This window comes from Podarcis bocagei (genome assembly GCF_964188305.1).
Source record: "Podarcis bocagei genome assembly, chromosome: 5".
Classification (NCBI taxonomy): domain Eukaryota; kingdom Metazoa; phylum Chordata; class Lepidosauria; order Squamata; family Lacertidae; genus Podarcis; species Podarcis bocagei.
In genome coordinates this window covers 38,829,046-38,854,235 of record NC_138129.1, presented here as the reverse complement: position 1 = coordinate 38,854,235, position 25,190 = coordinate 38,829,046, and the positions used below count along the sequence as shown (strand labels likewise).

Below are 25,190 nucleotides of genomic sequence, written 5' to 3'. Positions count from 1 at the left end.
CAACATCTGGGGGTTAGGGTTAGGGGGCGCAAATCCATGGGTTAGGGGGCGCAAATTACTTGCCTTGCCCCGGGTGCTGACAACCCACGCTACGCTACTGACCTGAGGTACCACCTTAGCTAATGGGGCCTCCTGCTGCCGCCGCACCGCTGCTGCACAGTTTCTGTTCTCATCCTGAAGCAAAGTTCTTAACCCGAGGTACTATTTCTGGGTTAGTGGAGTCTGTAACCTGAAGCGTCTGTAACCTGAAGAATCTGTAACCCGAGGTACCACTGTATATCAACCAGCCTGAGCCCTGAGATTGGATGGGCAGAGAGGGGGCTGCTTCTGGTCCCATCAGCTAGCGTAGCCTGTTGTGTGGGGCTTTCTTTGTGGTGGTGCCCCAGCTGAGCAACTCCCTCCTCTCAGAGGTGTGGATGGCCATGGCATTGATGGGCTTCTGGTGCATGGGGAAAACTCACTCATTTTCTTAATGCTTTGCAGGCCATGCTTAGTTTATTATAATTTTTCAGTTTCTAGTCTTGCATTTTTTACTGATTGCTATTGCTTCACTGATGGTTTTGAATTGTATCCGCCCCCAAAACCTTATTGCTCCATTTGTTTTGATGTAAAAGACACTGAGGTAGTCCTTGACAAAAAAGGTGAGATATTAGAACACCAAATAAATAACTCAATAAATTGGATGCTGCCAGCTGAAATTTCTTTCTAAATAAAGGTACCGGTACATGCCCTCAGTGTTGTATCATTTGAACAGTAAGAAGACCCTCCACAACCCAAAATCAGTTGGGCCCAGTATTTTGGAATCTCCATCACACATGCCTAAGAAGTTTATGGAATGCCCATAGGACTAAAATTAACTTACATAACAGATTGAGAGAAGAGCAAATAGGAAAAGCAAGTGCTACCCTTAATCTACCCAGAAGGATTCCTCAGCAGGAATGCTACATTTGTTGAGCAAGACTTAGAAAACAAACACCAGAGTTAGGAGAGGAATCTTTACTATTTAGTTATCAGCTCCTGCCATGGTCAGCTAGAGAGTAAATGTTGAAGGAAATTGAAAGAACTTGAGATGCATCTTCATGGACACTGATAAAATACTTGAGTCCTTTAGATCCTCCTGGATGGATGCATTACACTTTGGCAATGCTGTAATTAATCCCTTTCCCCATATTATGAGGAGATTTGTGTTTCTTTAGAAACAGCGCATAGAAACTGAATGCCATAAAATGGCACCAGGGTTTAACTTTTGTCTTGATGTTTTAAAACTGGGAGGCTATTAGTTTTCAAAATAAGAATAATAGCCACTGTGTCTCATTATGGGAGATGTTTAAGGCAGGCTCCTCTTGACTGACTCAGAAATGTAAGCAGATTGTTCATAGCAATATCTTCAGAATGGAGCTCATCTTGAGAGGGAAGGGTTCTAATTAAGATCCAGCAAACAATCTACTCTGTAACTTGCAATTAAGGAAATAATTGATTTACTGTAATGATTAATCATGTAATGCTTTCAGCCCCAACATTTCTGAACTTCAAAAAACAACACAGCTAATGTCAACCAACTCGAATCGGTTCCTTCAGTGATTAATGGGAGCAGACAGCCTAAGCACTAGTATTACACAAGTGCTCAGAGAAGCGTGGCTGTGAATTTCAAGAGTGCATTTGAGCAGAGGATGTGTCTCAGGTTGCTGTAGGCATCCAAAGCCAGACTCTTCATTAGCAGAAAAATCATTCTTTGCTGAAAAGAAGAAGCCCTGAAGAATATTTAGAGGCTGAGCCAGGACACCAAGACAGTCTAGCTCTGCCAAAAAATCCTCTCTCTCCGTTTGCCCATTTCAGTCCAAAGGAACAGTCCAAGACATGTTGCCATGGCATCAAATAGTAAACCGTATCCAGTGTGCTGCTTCCAGTTCAACACACTGTATTTCAGAATGGGGGGAGAGATTTGCAAGCTACCAGGGGGGTGGCGGGGGGGTGGGGGTGGGGTGGCGGCGAGAAAAGGACAAAGTGTGCTACATTTCGTGGTATGAGTGGCTTTAGGCTGCAAATGCAGCAGAGAGTCCCATGGTACCACTTCACTATGGCACGAGCTTTCATATGCAAGAGCTTAGCAGATGCAGGAACACGACCAGTCTTCTGAAGTCTGTCTTGCAATGCATATTTGGCTCCATAGTATTTCTGAGAGCCAGACAAGACAGGAAACATAGACTTGGCCTCTCAAACCATTGGCTTTGGTAACATCATTTAGCTGCAGTACAGGATTAAGCAAAATGTGGCAGCGTATCCCAGTCGTTGCCCTACTGTGCAGCCCTTCTGTTCAGCAGTGGCAGAGCATATGCCCACGCTGCCCAGAGTGGACATGCTTCCGAGGGGGGTGGGGCATGGGACACGCTCCTGAGGGAGCGGGGGGCATGGAGGGTGCCCTCCTAGGTGTGGGATAGCCGCTGTGGTGCATGGAGCGGCGTGTGCGCCCTGCAGCCGGGGGTGGTGCGAGCCACCCACGGGGGCAGAGCAAGCCGCCAATGGCGGACATTCGGTGTGCCGCCTGCCCACAACTGCCAAATGTCACCCCTCTCAGCAAAGACACCCAGGGCGGTCCGCCCCCCACTGCACCCCTCTTCCTCCACCCCTGCTCTTCAGGACTCCAGGTAAGCCTGGAACCAGAAGCTATGAAGTGCCATTTGGGGTTTAAAGAAAAGAGGGGAGATTTTAAGAGATAATTGCTACCCTGATCCTCCTGCAGCCTTCCTCTGATTTGCTACATAAAGCTAGTAGTCCAGTGAACCATTGGGGATGGGGGTGAGGGCTGGAAAGCAGGTAGGAGGAGGGATGAAGCTGAGAACCCTTGACAAAGAGGATGGATGGATGGAGAGGTGCAGATATAAAAAAGGTACAGCAAACCATCTTCCGAGTTTAGTTGTATTTTCATTACCCTCTGCAAGCAGCAACTTTTGAGAACATGAAAAAAGAGGGCGACACAGAAGTTGCTTTGTGGCTCAGCAAATTTGCAAACTTGTTTCTTATTTTTGTTATTTAAGCTTTCTTAGTTAAGCTTCTCAAAAACAAAACAAAAAAGCCTTTTTATGAGTGTCAAATGATTAGTTTCCCTGTTTATTTCCAACACCATCTACTATGGTACATATCTGTCACCTGAACTACTGGAAAATACGTATCAGTAAGCAAAGTGGAAACACCATGATATTTTTAAGATCTTGACGCAGAAGCTGGTACTTGAATTGGATGAACTCAGAGTTCTGCTGTCAGATTCACTGAGAGCCAATCACAATCTTGTTCATTCTGAGTGCTGCTTTGGGTGAGCGAAAACTGTAATGACACACAGCCATGTTTTTTGTTCAGTAGGACTAGATAAGTTCTGCAGAGCACTTTCTACACTTGAAGTGCTATAAGAACCATAACCATGATTAGTACATTTGTTTATTGCATTCCTGGTACTGTACATTATGATTATTGTTTCTGATCTATGCTGTTGGATATATTAGTAGAAGAGCAGGATATAATGAATTACTGCTCTGCAATTGTTAATATATAAATAATCTGCAAATTTCAGAATGCATTAAGTATCACATTCTCCAATTTATTTATTTATGTATTATTATTGACAGAATTAGAAGGCTGTGTCCAACTCTGTGTTACAGACACTGATCTCTTTGGTAAAGGTCTCTCAGTGGATGTGACTTAGTAGCAAAAAAATTGAGCAGCAATATAGGAAACAGGGCGGGGGCGGGAATCCAGTCAATTCTGCATGCCTTTTTTTGAAGATAACATGATGTTTTAAAACACTATGCAATCCTGGACATGATTTAAGATTCCTGCAGCATCTTCTCTGTGGCTGTGTTGCTAAATCATCAAATCTTATTAACTCATCTGAGCTGACACTCGGAGCCTGAGCCAAGTCACGACAATACTGTGCTGTGTTCAAAGGGTTTGCTGTGTTTTGCTACCAATCTCTGTTTTTAGGATATATTTTAGGAACAGTAAATACAACATTTAATACTGCTTCCAGTGGGTGTCACTGCCACCTGCATCTAGCAGGAAATAAGGCAATTGCCTGCTAGAGAATGAAAAATTGGTATCAACAGAATCAGGGCCAGATATGGCCGATTGCAAGGCTAAGCAAATGTTATCTCCTCCCCCTCCTCAAACACCCCCCCTTACTGTATGTATTTATACAAGGGAAATACAACTTTGTATTTGCTTATAGTGATGGCTACCATATTGGGGTTGGCAAGCAATGAGAGCAGGGGCACAGCCCTGTGTGTGTATGTGTGTAATTGTAATGTAAGAGAGACTTCTGAAAATGCAATCAATAGTCTGTTCCTCCCCTCACCCATGCTCACCGGGCAGCAACAAAAAAGGCTAGGCTTGCAAACAAGCAACGTTTAATTAAAAGTGCAGGAACCTTTAAGAGCCTCAAAAGAGCTTTACAAGCTGGCTGTGCAATTGTGTTTTATTACAGCAACAAAATTCTCACAAATCAGGTCTGCAAAAATGTAGGAGGGCAACAGAGAAGTGGCAATCAGGATGTTCTGCAAAGAAAAGTAAACAAAGGATGGCCATTCTAGTGAAAAGAATAATCCTAGCTGGTCAGTGTTTGAGTCTGGGGTGGAATTGATCTACCTCTCTCTCCAAGGCACCCCACACTTCCTGGCAGGCTTTTTTGTGTGCCTTTAGCAGCTGTGGAACAAACCAGACCAAAATTTAGCAGGCAAACTTTTCCTCACCTGCAGATGCAGAGATTGGGAAAGCTGCTGCTAAATTTTCCTTATCAGCCTACCATCTTTCAAATTGTTTCATGGTTCTGTTGAAAGGCATGCAAGTGACAAAAACTCATGTCACAATTACTTTTTGAAGTCTTCGAGATGCCCCTGCAGGATTTGTGATTGTTTTCATCACAGTACACTGCATCGTTTAGATTTCTGTAACTTTAAAATGGCCAGTTACCTCAAGTGAAGCTGAGCTAGCAAAACAAAAGTTTGGAATACTAAAAAGGAAGAGGGGGGAAGTGTTCTAAGTCAAGGCAGATTTAAAACAAAACAGGTGCCAAGCTTCAGAAAGGGCTGGTGGACTGGAAAGAAGGTCTAGAGATTTAAGGCTTTCAACACCTTTAGCAACTGGATTTGTTACTTCATGGGTAGAGGGGCCCTGCATTTTACCCTGACAATGTTGACTATGTGTTGTACCTTTTATGGGCTTTAAAAGCAGGAAGCATCTCTTCAGCTTGAACGTAAGAATGGTATCCCGACCCTCTCAGCATGAATTATTGGAAATGAGAGCTGTAACACACACTATAGGTGCTACAGGGATGCTTCTAAAAATGGTCCTGCATAGCATGTGATTCCTATTCTAGCTGCTCTATTGTCTTCTGCAGTTTATGAAGGAACTCACTACAAGCTGAATTAATGGTAACTTAAACTTTATTCATGATGAAACATGGGAGCCTGCACGTTACTTCTCTAGCCAAATCTCCAAAAGCTGGCTTCCTGGGGCAGAGCTGTTTTTCTTGAAGGGGCCACATGTCAGACATTTAGTTGATAATACATAAATTACAGTTGCACAATGGAGAAATAGATTGGAACCACATGGGAGAGTTTGTGTGTTTCACCTGGTGCTGGTGCAAGCAGCTCCAGGTTCTCTTGACCTAGAGTGGGCTCCCTACCCTTCCCACATTGAAAGCATACATTTCCCTCATTCTTTGCAATTTTTAACACACCCTCTGCACCAGTTTCCTAAGCATGTGGAAACCCAAAGGAGGTTTGTGCCAGAGTTTGTGCCAGAATGAAAGGAAAACAAGCAGCTGGCTTCTGCAGAGGGAATGAACAACCTCTTAATGGCCATGGTGCCCTGTGTTTAGGCAGAATTCACCTCCCACAGCAAGAGGAGTGGGCCAGAAGGATTAGAGAGTGTGTTGCATCACAGTTCATTGGGCTTTTCAAACATCCAAGGTCTCCATGCCTTGTAAACTGCTGAGCTATTAGCACCAGCCTTGGCTGTTGGCAGAGATGTGGAGGTCCACATGCACATCTTCATGTTACGGCTGAGAACACTCACCACAGGAAGGCCATTCTCACTGGTATCCCCATAGCAACCATAGTAGGTGCTGCTTTGATCCTAAACTCCCTCGATTTCAAAATAACTGAACCTCCAGTTAAGTGTTCTCATACTCATAGTGTCAGGGCAGGCTGTGGTGCTTACTAACAGGTGTAGCGATTGCTGTGTCAAGTATTTTCTGTTATAATGAGGCCCACGTGTGACAGATCAGATGAGTGAGCAAAGACACACGAGCTGTGCATTAGGTTGCCTCCATTAGGCAATTTTCCTTGACTGAGAACTGCTTTTTTAAAAAAACAAAATCCTTGAAAATGTGTTAATACTTGCTCTGGCCTTGATCGGGCTTAATATAACAACCAGCTCATACTGATGTTACATCTGCTGAGAAATCTGATGAACTTCACACTTTCCTCCCTTTCATTGAGTTTCTAAGATTAGCTTCAAAATACTTTGCTGTTAGACGTGAAACAACCACGGTGACAGGTAGTTTGTGTGGGTAATGCTAGGAGACATTCCATCCTGCAGGACTGAAACCTTCAAGTCCTTGTTGGCTGGAATTTAAATATCTGCAGTTGCTGCTGCTTTCTGATATTTTCTGTATAGCTTGCCTTTGGTTCCCTCCAGATTTTGTTGAACTCCAACTCCCAACAGTCTCAGATGTATAGCCAATGGCTAGGAATGATGGGAGTTGTGGTCCAAGAACATATGGAGGGCCACCAGTCTCTGTACCACTTCAACTACTCCTGAGTCAGAGTACAAGCTGCTCCTCATGGCTATGCAGCATTTAACCATTTCTGTAGATAGTATAGATCAGGCATCCCCAACCTTCGACCCTCCAGATGTTTTGGACTACAATTCCCACCATCCCTGACCATCGGTCCTGTTAGCTAGGGATCATGGGAGTTGTAGGCCAAAACATCTGGAGGGCCGCAGGTTGGGGATGCCTGGTTTAGATAGCTTGTCCATCCTTAAAAACACACACACATACCCCAGAGATCTAGCTCCCTCTCTAGACAGCCCGTTTCATTGCTAAATTGCTCTTGGAGCTAAGAAGTCCTTCTTAATGTAAAGCCTGAAGCTAATGTTTTCATAAACCCTGATGAGGGTCCTATCATTGATGTAAGTTCTCTAAATTTACTCCAGCAACCTTTACACTAGTCTAAATATATTGAGAATACCAATCACAGATCTGGATTATTGGTACTCTTTGTCTTTCTGTCACCATTAAAGCACCAATCCTGTGCTTTCCACAAAAAGCCCAGTATGCTTCCATTGCAACTCTTTCCTTTTGCAATTGTATTCCAGCTACCTACATTTAGCGCATACAGTAAAATTATAGCATAATTATAGCACAGCTCAAGCCTGCCTACGATACTGACATAGGGAGCGACAATGGAAGAAGAAGAAGAAGGGGTGGATATGCTTTCAACATTCCTCTGAAAGGGCTTGCTTTTCCTGTACATACCGTCAACTCCAGGGCTTCATTAAGGAGGCCATTGCGCTTACTGTGAAGGTAGGCGTTGGAGCTGCCAGTCTTGGCCACACGGATCCTGGCCAGCCGGGCTTTCTGTGGAAGGAAGCAAGGTGGGGAGTAGGTTAGACTTTCATCTATATATCAACCTTGATTTCTTTTGTGTGAGTGATAACCATGATTTGTCTTCAGTTTTTGTTGCTTTAGAAGAGATATACTTTTCATCATACTGTACTTGTTGACAGTTTTATTATTTCCTACTTTTTTAAAAAAACAAAACATGTGTCTTACTAGTTTTACTTTCTGAAAGAAGTGATGTGGGTGGCGCTGTGGTCCCCGTGATTTTTTTTACCTTACTTTCTGAAAAGGAAAAGCTTTGTTATTTATTTTTAAAAAAACTGTTTTCTATTCATGGAAGAGGAACATGACTGAAGCAAGGAACCAGGATTTCCAATGAAACCTAAGACTGTGTGTTCTTCCAAAATTCCAGAGGCCAGATGTTGGGAAGAGCTGGGTTTGTATTCTGAAAACGATAGAATCCTGGATCAGCCTTGAGTCTCAGTTGTGCTGTGTATTTAAAGCGGTATCATACCACTTTAAACAGTCACATTGAAAGTTCCCAAAGAATCTTGGGAACTGTAGTTTGGTAATGGTGCCAGAGTTGTTAGGAGACCAGTATTCACCTCACAGAGCTACAATTCCCAAAGTTCATTGGGAAGATGGATTGACTGTTAAACCACTGAGAGAATTGTAGCTCTGTGAGGGGAAGTTGGATCTCTTAATAACTTTCAGCACCCTTAGCAGACCACAGTCCTCAGGATTCTCTGGGAGAAGCCATGGCTGTTTACAGTAGTATGATAAAGTTATAGTGCAGATGCAGCCTTAGACTCATTGGATGACCTGGGTCAATTCAGTATCTCCTAGCTTTATTCTAATGTTAACTTGGAATATTGATGCCCTATCTCAAAAGGTTATTAGGAAATAAAAAAATGAAAGCATTTTCTACATTTATGGTACAGTCTTATGCACACTTACTTCAATTAGTGGCGCTTACTCACATGATAATGCACAATGGGTCGGGCTGTAACAGCACAAACATTAGCATGTGCATTTTATGTATTTTAGGGTTTTGACCCATTCTTCACTGTAAGGTCGCAGGGTGGGTTACAACAACAACAAAACCAATAAAAGAAGTAAAACATTTGATATACAATTATAAAAACAAGTAAAACAATTCCAAGTGAAAGCGGCACAGCATAGATTAAATGAAACAGAAGAGGAGGGTCACATGAAAATGCCTTAACTATCAAAGACGAGGGTGGAAACAGTTAAAGAGTAGCAGTGGCACAATCCCTTTCCTAGGACCATCAGAAACTCCCAAAGTTAAGAGCCATCTTCTTCTTGCTTCACACAGCAAAACATATTAGGGTGGCCCTGTTTATTTTTCTACCCTTCTCTTCTTTAACATCCTGTATGAGGAAGACTTCTGTGAAACTAGAAAGGTATCTCAGTATTTTGTGCCTTTCAGTTGGTCATAATAAAAGACATGCCATGGCTGCTGTTTAGGTTCTTTTCTATATGGACCGTTGCTGTTTTTTTTTTTTGTCATAACTGAATCTATTTTTCATATTTTGATTATTCTAAGACACCAATCACTCTTCTTTTCCCATACATATTAAGCTTCGTTTTCTCCTGAAACCCATCCAGCAATTTAGTGGGAGAAAAGTTAAACTGTGTTTCATTGTGCTTTCAGTAACTGGCTCTGATGCTTGAAATCTTTTGTGAAACATTTTGAATTCAGCAGCACCTTTTTGGCACACAAACTGTGCCAGTGTTACCAAGGTTACAAAGCATCTATCTCTGCTGATTACGGAAAGAAGGCTCTCTCTGTATGAAGAGAGGTCCGTTTGTGTGTCCCCCTGAAATATACTTGGAGTCGAGTGTGGATTTCATGCTCTTTATTCAGCTCATAGTAGTGAGGAATGAAAGTTTCCCCAAAATATCTGCTTTATATACATTATTTACACAATGGGCTGCACGTGATTGGCTAATTCTGGGATTCTCCTGTAGGCCAATCAGGTTGTGGATTCACTTCCGCCTGGAGCTGGATTGGGTGGCTCCTGCGGACCAATCATACTGCTGCATTGTTCTAGGACCAATCAGACTGCTGCATTATGGACCCTATTGTTCTAGGACCAATCAGACTGCTGCCTTTTGGATCCTATTCAACTCAGTACATAACACTCCCCCCAACACACACACACACACACACACAATTAACTGATGTCAGATCTGGGTGCCCTCTCTCCAATAATTGCATATAGAGACACTTACTTTTGTGGGGCAGGAGAATGAGCAAGTTATTCACAGAGTAATTGACATAATGAGAAACAGCAAACAAAAGTCATTATTTTAAGAAGCTGCTATAAGACCAATGTTCCATCTAGCTTAGTACTGCCCATACAAGTCAGCAGCTTTTTATTTAGTAGCAACAACTTATTGGTCAATTTTTACACAAAAAAGGTCTGTCAGTAAGTTACAACATTTTAAAGAACATAATCATGGATTTTATGTGTGACAATGATACAATTGATATCAACATAACAGTTAATTAAACAGTTGGTCTGTGAGCATTTAGAAAAGGGATGCTGTGATTATTAAGACCCACCATGGGTTTCTCAAAAATAAGCTATGCTAGATAAATCATATATATATATATATATATATATATATATATATATATATATATATATATATATATATATATATATATATATATTTGCTTTCGTAGATTTTCACGGGTACAGGAATGCAGGTTTTGGTGTCTTCGGGTGTCTTCCCGTGTAAGAGTTGGGGTGTCTAGGCGACGTTTCGACGAGGTCTCACTCGTCATCTTCAGGCTGGTGCTTTCGGCTTCTTGTTACTGGAACAGAGCAGGATCTCAGTGTTTGAGTTCCTATAAATACTGTTGAGGGGGTGTGGTGTATAGCCTCCAACGTTCTGGGCAGAGAGGAAGTTCCCAGGTTAGTGTGTCTTTTCTTCTTTTGTTCATTAATTACTTGAGGGATATCTTGAGTGATTTCTTGAGTGATATTCTGAGTACCACTTAGGAGGGTCATTAGGTGTGGATTAGTTGCTAAAGCTTTCGTGTCTTGACCTCTTGACCTTGTGAAGAGTTTTTTCTGAGAAGATGGCTGTACTGCACTTAGTTGTGCTCTGGCTTGGCTTCGTGTATAGGGGCGAGCTGTGGTTTTGTGCCCTGTGCCAGCCAGATCTGTGTAGGGATTGCAGGGGGGTGCAGCATCCGGAGGTGCCACTATGGTTTGGCTACTGGATGGTGTCTGTAATTTATCTGTGGAGAGGGTCTGGGTTTGGGTCTGGTGTGGTTGATTGGAGATGGCGTTCTGTGTGCCTCTGGTTCTGGTGTCGGTTTTTGTGGGGAGGGCTATTTTCCAGATGTCTGGCAGGCGGGACGTATCGTCACGCTTGTTCATGTTGTGAGGGTGTTTCTCTATCTCGATGGCTTCCATGATTATTCTCTTGTGGTGGTGTTCCATGTTAAAGAGCAATTTGGAATCTGAAAAATTAATTTCGTGTCCTGTTTCTTTCATGTGTTGGTAAAGAGAGGAAGTTTTTTCTTCTTTTTTGACGGCATTCTTGTGTTCTGCGATACGTGCATTTATTCGTCTGTTTGTTTGTCCAATGTACGTGGCTGGGCAGACTTTGCAGGGTATTTCATAGACCCCTTGGTTTTCTAACTGGATTTTATCTTTGGGGTTTCTGAGGATATTGGCTATTTTTTGGTTGGTGCAAAAGGCTGTTTTGATATTGTGTTTATGGAGGATTTTGCTAATTTTATCTGTAGTGCCCTTGATATAAGGAAGGAGGGCCATGCCATTGTTTTCTTCTGTGTCTTGCTTTTTGGGGGGTGTTTCTTTTTGGATTAGCTTCGTAACCCTGTTTTGCTGGTATCCATTGGCGATTAACACATTTGAAAGATTCTGTAACTCAGTTGTCAAGTGGTCTTTGTCAGCCAGGCGTTTGGTTCTGGAGATGAGAGTCTTGGCTACGGAGTTTATTTGTGCAGGGTGGTGGTGTGATTGTGCATGTAAGTAGCGGTTGGTGTGTGTTTTTTTCCGGTAGATAGTGTGTCCTAGGGAGCCATCAGGTTTTTTGTAGATTAGGACGTCAAGGAAGGGAAGTTGGTTGTTGGCTTCTATTTCCATAGTGAATTGTATTTTGGGGTGTAGGCTGTTGAGATGTGTGAGGAAGCTATCTAGTTTTTTCTTCCCGTGTGGCCAAATTACAAAGGTGTCGTCAACATACCTGAGCCAAAGTTTGGGTTTGTGTTCTGACTTGTCTAAAGCATTGGTTTCAAAGTGTTCCATGTACAGATTTGCGATGACCGGTGAGAGGGGTGATCCCATAGGTGCTCCTTCTATCTGTTTGTATCTTTGTCCATTGTGGATGAAGTACGTGTTGGTTAGGCAGTGGTTGGTCAGGTCCAGGATGTATTCGGGGGGATTGTATTTGTTTTGAATGGCTGTCAAGGCTTCATTAATGGGCACTTGTGTGAAGAGAGATACAACATCGAAGCTCACAAGTAGGTCGTCGGGATGTAGGTTTTGCTTCTTTATTGTTTCTATGAACTGGAAGGAGTTTGTAACGTGTGAAGCGATAGATTCTGCATAGGGCTGAAGTTGCTTAGCGAGAAATTTAGCGAGATTTTGTAGAGGTGAGCCTATGGAGCTGACTATTGGTCTGAGTGGTGTTCCTTCTTTGTGTATCTTGGGGAGACCGTAGAGTTTGGGGCATCTGGATGATTTTTCTCTGGGGATGATTCTTAGCTGGATTTCTTCACTGATAGGAGAGGCTTTTATTTTGGATTTGGTGGTTTTTTCCAGATAGGTGGTGGGATCTGTTTTTATAGGTTGGTAGGTAGGGTCTTGGAGTAGATTTGATAGTTTTGCTTGGTAGTCCGATGTGTTCATCACAACAGTGGCATTACCTTTGTCTGCTGGGAGAATGATTATGTTGTTGTCTTTCCTCAGGTTGGTGAGTGCTTTCTGTTCTTCTTTGTGTAAATTGCTTCTGGGTGGTTTGCTGGAGCAGAGGATGTTGGTGACTTCAAGTCTGATTTTATTGGCTTCATCTGGGTTGATTTTGGTTAGGCTAGCTTCGACTCCGCATATGATGTTTTCCGTGGGGATGCGTCTCGGGGCGACTGCAAAGTTGAAACCTTTGGAGAGTACTTTGGTTTCAGTTGAGGTGAGGATCCTGTCTGATATGTTATGTACTGTTTGTTTCATGGGTTGTTGTGGAGGGTGGCTGGGCTTCTGGCGTTTCTCTAGTTTGTGGAGTTTGTTGGTGTGTGTGTCTGTCTTATGTGCGGACTCCGTTTCAGCTCTCCAAACGGCTAGTTGTTTGCATTTGTCCCAGAGTGCAGGGTGGATTTTGTTACAAAGTTTGAGGTGAAGAGTGAGCAGATCTTTGTTGGTTTGGTTTAGTAGGTATCTTTTCTTATGTAGTTCGTTTCTGATTAGGGATAGTTCAGTTCGTTTCAGGATCCTTTCGGTAGCTGGGGTTTTAGAATGGAATTTAAGTTGGAAGCATGTGGGAATTAAGTTGTTGTCTCGGCAGTTGCGTAGGAACAAGAGATCACATAAGATGGTGGCTCTTCGGATTTCTAGTTTCTCGTAGGTTCTTGTCAGCTGGAAGGTTTCCTCCCCGTAGAGGTGAGATATTTGCTTTCGTAGATTTTCACGGGTACAGGAATGCAGGTTTTGGTGTCTTCGGGTGTCTTCCCGTGTAAGAGTTGGGGTGTCTAGGCGACGTTTCGACGAGGTCTCACTCGTCATCTTCAGGCTGGTGCTTTCGGCTTCTTGTTACTGGAACAGAGCAGGATCTCAGTGTTTGAGTTCCTATCCACACCTAATGACCCTCCTAAGTGGTACTGAGTTTAATCCACACCTAATGACCCTCCTAAGTGGTACTCAGAATATCACTCAAGAAATCACTCAAGATATCCCTCAAGTAATTAATGAACAAAAGAAGAAAAGACACACTAACCTGGGAACTTCCTCTCTGCCCAGAACGTTGGAGGCTATACACCACACCCCCTCAACAGTATTTATAGGAACTCAAACACTGAGATCCTGCTCTGTTCCAGTAACAAGAAGCCGAAAGCACCAGCCTGAAGATGACGAGTGAGACCTCGTCGAAACGTCGCCTAGACACCCCAACTCTTACACGGGAAGACACCCGAAGACACCAAAACCTGCATTCCTGTACCCGTGAAAATCTACGAAAGCAAATATCTCACCTCTACGGGGAGGAAACCTTCCAGCTGACAAGAACCTACGAGAAACTAGAAATCCGAAGAGCCACCATCTTATGTGATCTCTTGTTCCTACGCAACTGCCGAGACAACAACTTAATTCCCACATGCTTCCAACTTAAATTCCATTCTAAAACCCCAGCTACCGAAAGGATCCTGAAACGAACTGAACTATCCCTAATCAGAAACGAACTACATAAGAAAAGATACCTACTAAACCAAACCAACAAAGATCTGCTCACTCTTCACCTCAAACTTTGTAACAAAATCCACCCTGCACTCTGGGACAAATGCAAACAACTAGCCGTTTGGAGAGCTGAAACGGAGTCCACACATAAGACAGACACACACACCAACAAACTCCACAAACTAGAGAAACGCCAGAAGCCCAGCCACCCTCCACAACAACCCATGAAACAAACAGTACATAACATATCAGACAGGATCCTCACCTCAACTGAAACCAAAGTACTCTCCAAAGGTTTCAACTTTGCAGTCGCCCCGAGACGCATCCCCACGGAAAACATCATATGCGGAGTCGAAGCTAGCCTAACCAAAATCAACCCAGATGAAGCCAATAAAATCAGACTTGAAGTCACCAACATCCTCTGCTCCAGCAAACCACCCAGAAGCAATTTACACAAAGAAGAACAGAAAGCACTCACCAACCTGAGGAAAGACAACAACATAATCATTCTCCCAGCAGACAAAGGTAATGCCACTGTTGTGATGAACACATCGGACTACCAAGCAAAACTATCAAATCTACTCCAAGACCCTACCTACCAACCTATAAAAACAGATCCCACCACCTATCTGGAAAAAACCACCAAATCCAAAATAAAAGCCTCTCCTATCAGTGAAGAAATCCAGCTAAGAATCATCCCCAGAGAAAAATCATCCAGATGCCCCAAACTCTACGGTCTCCCCAAGATACACAAAGAAGGAACACCACTCAGACCAATAGTCAGCTCCATAGGCTCACCTCTACAAAATCTCGCTAAATTTCTCGCTAAGCAACTTCAGCCCTATGCAGAATCTATCGCTTCACACGTTACAAACTCCTTCCAGTTCATAGAAACAATAAAGAAGCAAAACCTACATCCCGACGACCTACTTGTGAGCTTCGATGTTGTATCTCTCTTCACACAAGTGCCCATTAATGAAGCCTTGACAGCCATTCAAAACAAATACAATCCCCCCGAATACATCCTGGACCTGACCAACCACTGCCTAACCAACACGTACTTCATCCACAATGGACAAAGATACAAACAGATAGAAGGAGCACCTATGGGATCACCCCTCTCACCGGTCATCGCAAATCTGTACATGGAACACTTTGAAACCAATGCTTTAGACAAGTCAGAACACAAACCCAAACTTTGGCTCAGGTATGTTGACGACACCTTTGTAATTTGGCCACACGGGAAGAAAAAACTAGATAGCTTCCTCACACATCTCAACAGCCTACACCCCAAAATACAATTCACTATGGAAATAGAAGCCAACAACCAACTTCCCTTCCTTGACGTCCTAATCTACAAAAAACCTGATGGCTCCCTAGGACACACTATCTACCGGAAAAAAACACACACCAACCGCTACTTACATGCACAATCACACCACCACCCTGCACAAATAAACTCCGTAGCCAAGACTCTCATCTCCAGAACCAAACGCCTGGCTGACAAAGACCACTTGACAACTGAGTTACAGAATCTTTCAAATGTGTTAATCGCCAACGGATACCAGCAAAACAGGGTTACGAAGCTAATCCAAAAAGAAACACCCCCCAAAAAGCAAGACACAGAAGAAAACAATGGCATGGCCCTCCTTCCTTATATCAAGGGCACTACAGATAAAATTAGCAAAATCCTCCATAAACACAATATCAAAACAGCCTTTTGCACCAACCAAAAAATAGCCAATATCCTCAGAAACCCCAAAGATAAAATCCAGTTAGAAAACCAAGGGGTCTATGAAATACCCTGCAAAGTCTGCCCAGCCACGTACATTGGACAAACAAACAGACGAATAAATGCACGTATCGCAGAACACAAGAATGCCGTCAAAAAAGAAGAAAAAACTTCCTCTCTTTACCAACACATGAAAGAAACAGGACACGAAATTAATTTTTCAGATTCCAAATTGCTCTTTAACATGGAACACCACCACAAGAGAATAATCATGGAAGCCATCGAGATAGAGAAACACCCTCACAACATGAACAAGCGTGACGATACGTCCCGCCTGCCAGACATCTGGAAAATAGCCCTCCCCACAAAAACCGACACCAGAACCAGAGGCACACAGAACGCCATCTCCAATCAACCACACCAGACCCAAACCCAGACCCTCTCCACAGATAAATTACAGACACCATCCAGTAGCCAAACCATAGTGGCACCTCCGGATGCTGCACCCCCCTGCAATCCCTACACAGATCTGGCTGGCACAGGGCACAAAACCACAGCTCGCCCCTATACACGAAGCCAAGCCAGAGCACAACTAAGTGCAGTACAGCCATCTTCTCAGAAAAAACTCTTCACAAGGTCAAGAGGTCAAGACACGAAAGCTTTAGCAACTAATCCACACCTAATGACCCTCCTAAGTGGTACTCAGAATATCACTCAAGAAATCACTCAAGATATCCCTCAAGTAATTAATGAACAAAAGAAGAAAAGACACACTAACCTGGGAACTTCCTCTCTGCCCAGAACGTTGGAGGCTATACACCACACCCCCTCAACAGTATTTATAGGAACTCAAACACTGAGATCCTGCTCTGTTCCAGTAACAAGAAGCCGAAAGCACCAGCCTGAAGATGACGAGTGAGACCTCGTCGAAACGTCGCCTAGACACCCCAACTCTTACACGGGAAGACACCCGAAGACACCAAAACCATATATATATATATATATATATATAGAGAGAGAGAGAGAGAGAGAGAGAGAGAGAGTGTTACAAGCTGGATGGATCAGTGCAATGCTGTGGATGTAGTGTATCTTGATTTCATTAAGGCTTTTGACAAAGTCTTCCATGATATTCTTGTGGAGAAGCTGGTAAAATGGGACAAGGTAACCTGTTAGGTGGATTTGTAGTTGGTTGACTGACCAAACCCAAAGAGTGCTCATTAATGGTTCCTCATCATACAGAAAAAAGTGGCAAGTAGAGTGCTGCAGGGTTCCGTCCTGGGCCTGTTGTTCAACATCTTTATTAGTGACTTGGATGAAGGAATTGAGGGAATGCTCATCAAATGTGCACATGACACCAAACTGTGAGGGGTAGCTAATGGCACAGAACATATAATCAGGGTTCAGTATGACCTTAACAGAATGGAGAACTGAGCCCAAATTAACAAAATGAAATTAAAAAGGGACAAATGTAAGGTTCTACACGTAGGGTACACAGGCTTCTTGTATGACTTGGCTGACTAGCTTGATCCACTATTTGGGTGCCTTTTACGTTGTGCCTGTTTCCCCCCACTCATACAACTAGGTAGCTTTAAATTCTGGACTTAATTGCCATAGGAGGAACAGCTTATGAATATTACTTCACTTACCTCAAAGTTAATCAACTCAGCCTTGGTAAATTTGGGTGTTTGCTTTGCTAAGTAGAGCCATGCCCCCAAGGTCCTGCTCAGAGGGCACCCCTTGATCTGTTGAGGACTGCACAAAGGTTCTCCTGTATTGGGGTGTGGATAGGCTTGCTGATCTTTTGATACTTTTAGATTACGTGTAAGCAGTAGGCAGAGTACACTTTGTCCAATCCATATTCTGCATGTGACCATACTGCAGCCTTTGCCAACACCTTCCAGATGTTTTGGAGTACAACTCTCATCAGCCCCAGTCAGTGCTGGTTGGGACTGGGGGAAATTGTAGTCCAAAACATCTGGAGGGGGTTGGCAAAGGTTGTAATAATCTCACATGCACCAGGATCCTGGAGGGAACCAGAATAATGAAGGCTGGTATATTATATGCTGCCTATGAAACTCAACTCTCAAAAACTTGTCACACAGCCCCTAGTTCATCTTTCCTTTATTTGAAATAGCTGAGGTTTAAACAAAGCTGTTAAGTTAATTTGCAGTTAACATAATGAGGCTGTGGGTTGCATTCTAACTCATTTCCATAGACTACCTACTGGAGTTCAGCTCACTGTACTCACCCACCCCCAGCAGCTGAGCTTCCATTATAAGGGGCTGATTGCTTTTGATTTCTCAATGCACTCTATAGTCAGAGACCCACAGGACAACCCAGAATATGCTTTTGAGAGGCTCAATGTACTTGTCACACTCAGATATCTTTCACATGCAGTCAGAGCTGAATGGCAGCCACTCTTCTGATACAGTCCCATGTGTGCTGTGTGTGAACAATGCAGGTTACATGGGTCTTAAGCATGCTGAGTGTATGGAAAAGACCTACAATCTGCCCCACCATTCACTTACAGCTGCGGCCACTCCCCGAAAAGCTGCTCATGAAAAAACAGCTATCAAATGGCTGGTTAAACAACAAAAAGATTAAATTAAAAATAACATTAGCCCAGGTACATTTTTGAAAAACGATAATTAAGCAGAATTCTAATTTAGCCCTTTAAATACTAAATAGGTCAGTGTGTCATACTTTTTATTTGTCCAATTCCTAGCAGAACCTGTCTTGTTTACTTCTGTGTTGAATAAAGACATTGGTAAAATGTAGATATGTTGAGGGAGGCAGAAACTGGCTTTCCATTGTAGGGATTAAAATGGCCTCTTTTTGACTGCTGGACACCAGGGCTGGCTCTACCAGTTGGAAGAGTGGAACAGCTGCCTCTAGTAGCAGATGATGCTTGGGAGGCGCTGTGCCCCGGAAGTGGAAGCGCCACAGCAGAGTGAGGCTGTCGCAGTGAAGATCAGGTAGGAGCTATGGTCCTGCCCTGTTACGCACTGAGTTGCATAGGATCCAAAATGCAACAGTATGATTGGTCCTCGAACAATGCAGCAGTATGATTGGTCCGCAGGAGCCACCCAATCCAGCTCCAGGTGGAAGTGAATCCACAACCTGATTGGCCTACAGGAGAATCCCAGAATTAGCCAATCACGTGCAGCCCATTGTGTAAATAATGTATATAAAGCAGATATTGTGGGGGAACTTTCATTCCTCCTCACCACTATGAGCTGAATAAAGAGCATGAAATCCACTCTCGACTCTGAGCATATTTCACGCCTCCATATTTCAAGCTAGCCAGTGTGGTGTAGTGGTTAAGAGCAGTAGACTCGTAATCTGGTGAACTGGGTTCGCATCTCCACTCCTCCACATGCAGCTGCTGGGTGACCTTGGGCTAGTCACACTTCTCTGAAGTATTTCAGCCCCACTCACCTACAGAGTGTTTGTTGTGGGGTAGGAAGGCAAGGAGAATGTTAGCCGCTTTGAGACTCCTTCGGGTAGTTCTAAAGCGGGATATCAAATCCAAAATCCAAAGCTTGGGCTCAGGCTGCTCTGCGCACTACTGCCAGCCCGAGTTGGGGAAAGAGGCGTACAGGCGCAGCGTCCCTGCCTGCCCACACACCTCTTTCTCTGGCTTGGGCTGTCCTCTTTTATCTTCTTCAAGATACAGCAATCCTAGACAAAACACAATATACTGAGCCCAGTGTGGTGCAGGAGTAAAAAGAACTGGGGAGGAGCAAAGCAACTATGAGCTCCTCTCCAGTAACCTGCATATTTGTGTAGTAACAGTAAGCCATAGATACTGGGGGGGGGGGGGAATGCGTCCACATTTGATTTTTAGTTACAGGGCTGAACAGAATCATAGTGACTAATGCAAGTATCACGTTCAGAATAGACCTCTTTAATCAAACAGCTTTTAAACTTCTGCCGATTTGCCTGGATACTAGATTGCTTTTCTTCATCTATGAAGAATTGTGTACCCCCATACCTAATTTGTTTCTCATCTTGCTGTGCACACTCGCAATACTTGTACTGCATGCCATAGCAATAACTTCCCTTTGATTTGTTTTGCAGTCTGTTCTCGATGCACATTTACTCGAAAATAAATCCTACTCAGCCGAACAGAGGTTCTGCCCGCATATATGTGCAACAGGTGTGCGGCATTTCAGCGCAATCTATACCATCCATACATACCCAGGCAGTGATTTCAGTGAGACTTTCTCCAGATAAGTGGGTATAAGATGGCATCCTTAATTGCCTAAATGTCATTAAAGGTAATAATTATACAGTTTACTGCAAAATAATAAAAATTGACTACACTGAACTGTGCTTGCCAGGGTCCTATAGCACTCTCTTCCCTTTAATATGCCATGCCAAAAAGACACACAATGTAGCAAGGGGTAAATAGCTGCTATGGACACTTCTGAACATAATGAGCCAAGAAACATTATTAGTGTTTATGCATCAGTGAGTCTGGCACTCTATTAATAAGAATTGTTTAACCTTTTGAACTCTAACGTACATACACAATTTCTCAGGCAATTATGTGTCTCGAATACAGATTGGTCTCAGTTCGGTTACACGAAAGAAGCCAAAAGTCAGCTATATGTGGAGCTTCAAGGTACACCAGAGAGTCATGAAATTTGTTATTTACGGACAAGGATCAGCAACATGGTGCCCATGGGGCCACAGAGGCTCTCCTTGGCACCCACAGGGTCCTCTCCCCTTTTCAAAATTAGACTTGAAAGAAGCATTCTATTGTAGCCAATATAATAGGTTACAGTGTGTGCTCTGTTGCGGTGTGCACATGGTGTCCATGACAGTTTTTCTGGTTTGCAAATATGCTCAAGTATCCAAAAAGGTGAGGAATGCTTGCTCTAGAAGCTAATGTTGAGTGTTCTGAAATAAGGGACATTTTTGTCCTGCTATGTGCTGTTAGCTTGCTATATTATTTTCTAATAGTATCATTCTGGAATAAGGTGGAAAGGAAAAGTAGAGTTGGGTGTCATCAGCGTACTGGTGACACCAAATAGCCAAATTCCTGTCAACCTCTCCCAGTGGTTTCATGTAAGTATTAAATAGCATGGGGGGCAGAACAGAACCCTGAAGGACTTGCCTCTACAGGAAAGGAGTGAGTAAAACAGTGCCTCCAAGTTCCATCCCAGCAAGGTGCATAGCTGTCAACTTTTCCCTTTTCTTGTGAGGAATCCTATTCGGAATAAGGGAATTTCCCTTAAAAAAAAAGGAAACGTTGACAGCTATGGCAAGGTGGCCCAGAAGGACATCATGGTCCATGGTATCAAAAGTCACCAAGAGGTCCAGCAGATCCAACAAGGACCACCCACACCTACTCTAGTTCCCGACGTAAGTCATCCACCAAGGCAACCCAAACCATCTCTGTCCCATAACCAGGCTTGAAGCCAGATTGAAATGGATCTAGATGATCAGCTTTCTTCAGAAACCCTTGGAGCTGAGATGCTTAGCTGAGATGAAACTCTTCAAAAGATGTCATCATCACATTGTTAAGGTCATATCAATAAGCCCCCCCCCCCCGCTGAATCACCATTTAAAAATGTTTGGGTGCATTTTCCCAACATGATGGTTGGAACTTTTATGCCCATTCTACAAATGGAAATTTGCACACACAAAAAGGCATTAAAGCATGCACACGCACACACGACGCAACACACCAGACTATGCACCATAGATTTCATTCTGGTTCTAATCTGTTGCTATCTAATGGACTACATACTGTAATGCTAATCTAGTGAATAAATCACTTTCTATGTTGAAGGGCACAGAAAGATCACTCCCACAATGACAATCAACTTAGGTTCAGTTCCAAGGCCATATTATGAAAATGAGGAGCTGCAAATAATTGATGTTACCACTCATGACCAATGTTTAGAGGAGGTATTATTATTTTCAACCCCTTCCTTCTTACATCTAATGCCACTCAGGACAGGATTTTCACTCTAATCGTAATCATAGATACGGTATCTGTATTTTTACAGTACTTTAGTATTTGGGTGGGTGCCATTTTGAGCGTACTTTATCATTTGCAAGGTAGCTGTGGGTGGTGTATGTCTTTTCCTTTCCAACAAATGTTTCCCCAGTGCTCTGCAACCTCCTAGCTGCCTGCAAGTCCTGATCTGAAAAAGCTCCATGGGAGGATTCACCTCATCATAGCTTTCCCTCTTCTTAAATTGAAGCAACAGAGCATCACATATCGGTATGCTTGTTCTTTTGGTTTTTAAAGGAAACCCTTTTCTTTCTTTATCCCCTTAAAAAATATGTACATGTATATGCCACTTTTTAATCTTTTGAGCCTCAAAGCAGGTTACAATAAAAACAATCAAAGATCATGATAAGAACAAAATTGCTATAAAAACACACAGTAAAACAGTAGCAGCAGAATTTCAAAAATACAAATGACAGTGGCAAATCCATTACTAAGGGTTCAAATTGTTTTGGTACAACAGGTTAGTTATGAAGACTTGTTCCGTCTTTGCATGTGGGGGTGGGGCTACTACTGCACACTGAACATCTCATACATTCAGACTTCAGCTGAGCTAAGATTCTTCAATAGCTCTTTATGAAGCTAAGGGTGAATTCTAGATAGCCATTGGGCAAAGTTTTATCATAATGGGTAGTGTTTATGTACAATGTATAACTTAAATTATTGGCTGCAAACTTTCAGCAGAGATCAGGTGCCGAACCTGGTGCTTTGAGTATCTGGGAAATCTGTTATTTTAGCTTCCTCTGTACATTGCCTTCCAGATTTGGTAATGTTCATGTCAACAAGCTGTAGTCTCCTAGCAACTTTCCCTGCCATTTCCACACTAACAGCGTACTTGCATCTATACACACAGTGATGTGCTCATCGAAGGGATCAGGAGAGGAGAAACAGCTGCACCAAAACAACATCCAAAAATAGGGTTTACAGGCTCTTATCACACTAGCATTTGTGAATCACCACCACGAGATATTGATTTTCTTCAAGGCACATGCAGCCAATCAACCAATATGTTTTTCAGCTTCTACAAATCTCTTTCCCAAGAATATCAGGTCGCACCGTGGCCTTAGAAATCAGCTCAAATGACTCAAAATAAAACAAAGAACAAACCTAATCTTCAAGGCGTAACATTATGTTCCTACTGGGTTTCTGTGTGAATGTGCTGTGTTGAAACCAGATTTGAATATTTCAGTGGGACACCATGACTGGAGAATATAGTACAGTAGAAGGTGCTAAAGAGTAAGAGGAGAAGCAGAGAATACAAAGGAATGCAACGAGGCACATGTGAAGTGGCCTGTGGCCACTGCTTCTGCCACCAGTTGCCTGCAAGGGCGCTGAGGCTGCCTCAGCCCATCACCACTGCCTGAAAAGGCACCCAGGTCCATGCCCACCTGCTCACTACCAGCCGCCTGCTGCCTTACCTTCACCAGTTCTCCTCTGGTACGATGAGGCCAATGTGCCATGAGGCCTCCGTTGAGGCTTACTACAGCCACACATGTACTTCTGGCAGTGTGGCCAGGCTTCTGGAAGTACGTCTGCAGCCACGGCAGGCCTCAAGGGAACCCTTGCAGTGTTGGAGGATGCCTTTGCCTTGTTGCGGTGGCGGCAGCAGAGAGCCAGCAAAGGTAAGGCAGTGGAAGGTGGGCGCAGCTTGGGTGCCCTTGCAGGTGGTGGTGGCAGCAGTCCAAAGTGGTCTGGACAGGTTTGTAGACGGCGGTGGTAGGCCAGGTCATGCCGCATTGTGTACACATCTTGGGGGAGGGTCTTTTCTGCTTCCTCAACTTTTAAGAGGCTCAGCCCCCTGCCAACAAATATTGAAGGGGTGGGGGACACCTCAGCCCTATAGAGTTGGTGCCAGTGGCATGATTACACGGCCCAGGCAACATTTATCATGATGCCATCCCATTCAGTACATCATCCCTGACCAGCAACAATGTGACTGATCTGGGAAGGAGAAAGAAGCAAGAGTGAGGTGCCGGTGGGGGCAATGGAGGCAGACAGCCCTGAACAGGGTTAAAGAAAAAGAAATAGAAAGGCTTGTCTCCAGCTTGATTATAGTCAGAAAAGACCATGGGAAGTAAAGAACCCAAGTTAGTCATGCCCATTCATTTCAATGGATTAACATTGGACCCTCAATATATTAACATTGCGACCCTCAATGTATTAGAGAAATATTTCTGTTCCATCAAAACTACTATCTTCAAAGTGAAAACTGAAATTAGGAAAACCTTGGGACAGCCCAGTAGAGCTCAGGTTTGCAACAGGCTTTTCTGTGCTGATTCTCTCCAGATCCCCCCCCCCCCGGTGAATAAGCATCATCTGCATAATTGCCCCAGACACTTACATCAACTCTTTCTGTAGCAACTGCCAGAGCGTAATTAAGTAGTTATTGCACGTTAATGTGCAGCCAAGGGCAGTTTTAAATTTACTGTATGGGTCACTAAAACATGCCAACTGCAGGTCATCTAAAAATGTTCTGAGATGTAATTTCTTCTTTTTTGTCAGGGTACACACACAACTTTGAAAAAAACAGCGAGATGGCCCTTAAACTCATTTAGCCCGAAAAGTCTCTGCTAATTTTCATCAAACTGCAACGATCAGAGGCTTCTTATTATGTGACCCCTTTCCCTTTGGAAAGGAAAAGATCTCCAGCTTTAAAAGAGAACTGTGTGCCAAGAAGACGAGGGATGAAACAAATCCCCACATTTTGCTTTCATTTATTTGCTAAGATTTCTTACTAGATTGTCACCTGGGTGATGTGAACAGAACTTTTGGGCCCCCAATTATGAGAAGGTGCTTTTGCAGCCTGCTCTCCTGTTTGTGGACTGCTCTCCCCTGGGAGGCTCACATGGCACCTTCATGACATATCTTTAAGCACCAGGCAAAAACATTTCTCTATAACCAGGCCTTGGGCTGATTAACATTCTGTGGCTTACTCACCGCTGCCAGACACCACCTGCTCACTGCCTGCCCATTGCTCTCCACATGAGCTGGTGGAGGTACGGTGGTGGCGAGTGGGTAGATGGCAGTGGAGGGCAGGTGGCAGTGGTGGCAGCAGGTGGGCAGGCAAGTGGCAGGCAATGGGAAGTGGGCAAGCGGCAGCGGTGGCGAGTGGGCAAAGATCTACACTGAGACTTCCCTGTGTTGGTTTCAGAGCCTCCACTGATGGCAGCCAAGCTTTCTCCAAACCCGGTACAGTAGTACCTTGGTTTACAACCATAATCCATTCCAGAGGTCTGATTGTAAACCAAAACAGGTTGCAACCCAAGGTGCACTTTCGCCAGTGGGGCCTCCCCCCCCCCAAATGGGTTGCAATCCAAAATAAAATGGGTTGTAATCCAAAAAAAGGGACACACACTTCCAGTTTGACGTGGT

General features: G+C 43.6%; 1 protein-coding gene across 9 annotated transcripts in view; it reads right to left on the bottom strand.

The window, feature by feature from the left end:
- KCND3 (potassium voltage-gated channel subfamily D member 3) overlaps positions 1-25,190 on the bottom strand; it is a 280,666-nt gene that overhangs the window by 23,944 nt on the left and 231,532 nt on the right. For all 9 annotated transcript variants that reach the window (XM_081195186.1, XM_081195180.1, XM_081195181.1 and 6 more), the window contains exon 4: positions 7,532-7,633. In XM_081195186.1, coding sequence (XP_081051312.1) covers positions 7,532-7,633 — 102 coding nt within the window. The remainder of the gene's footprint in view (positions 1-7,531; positions 7,634-25,190) is intronic.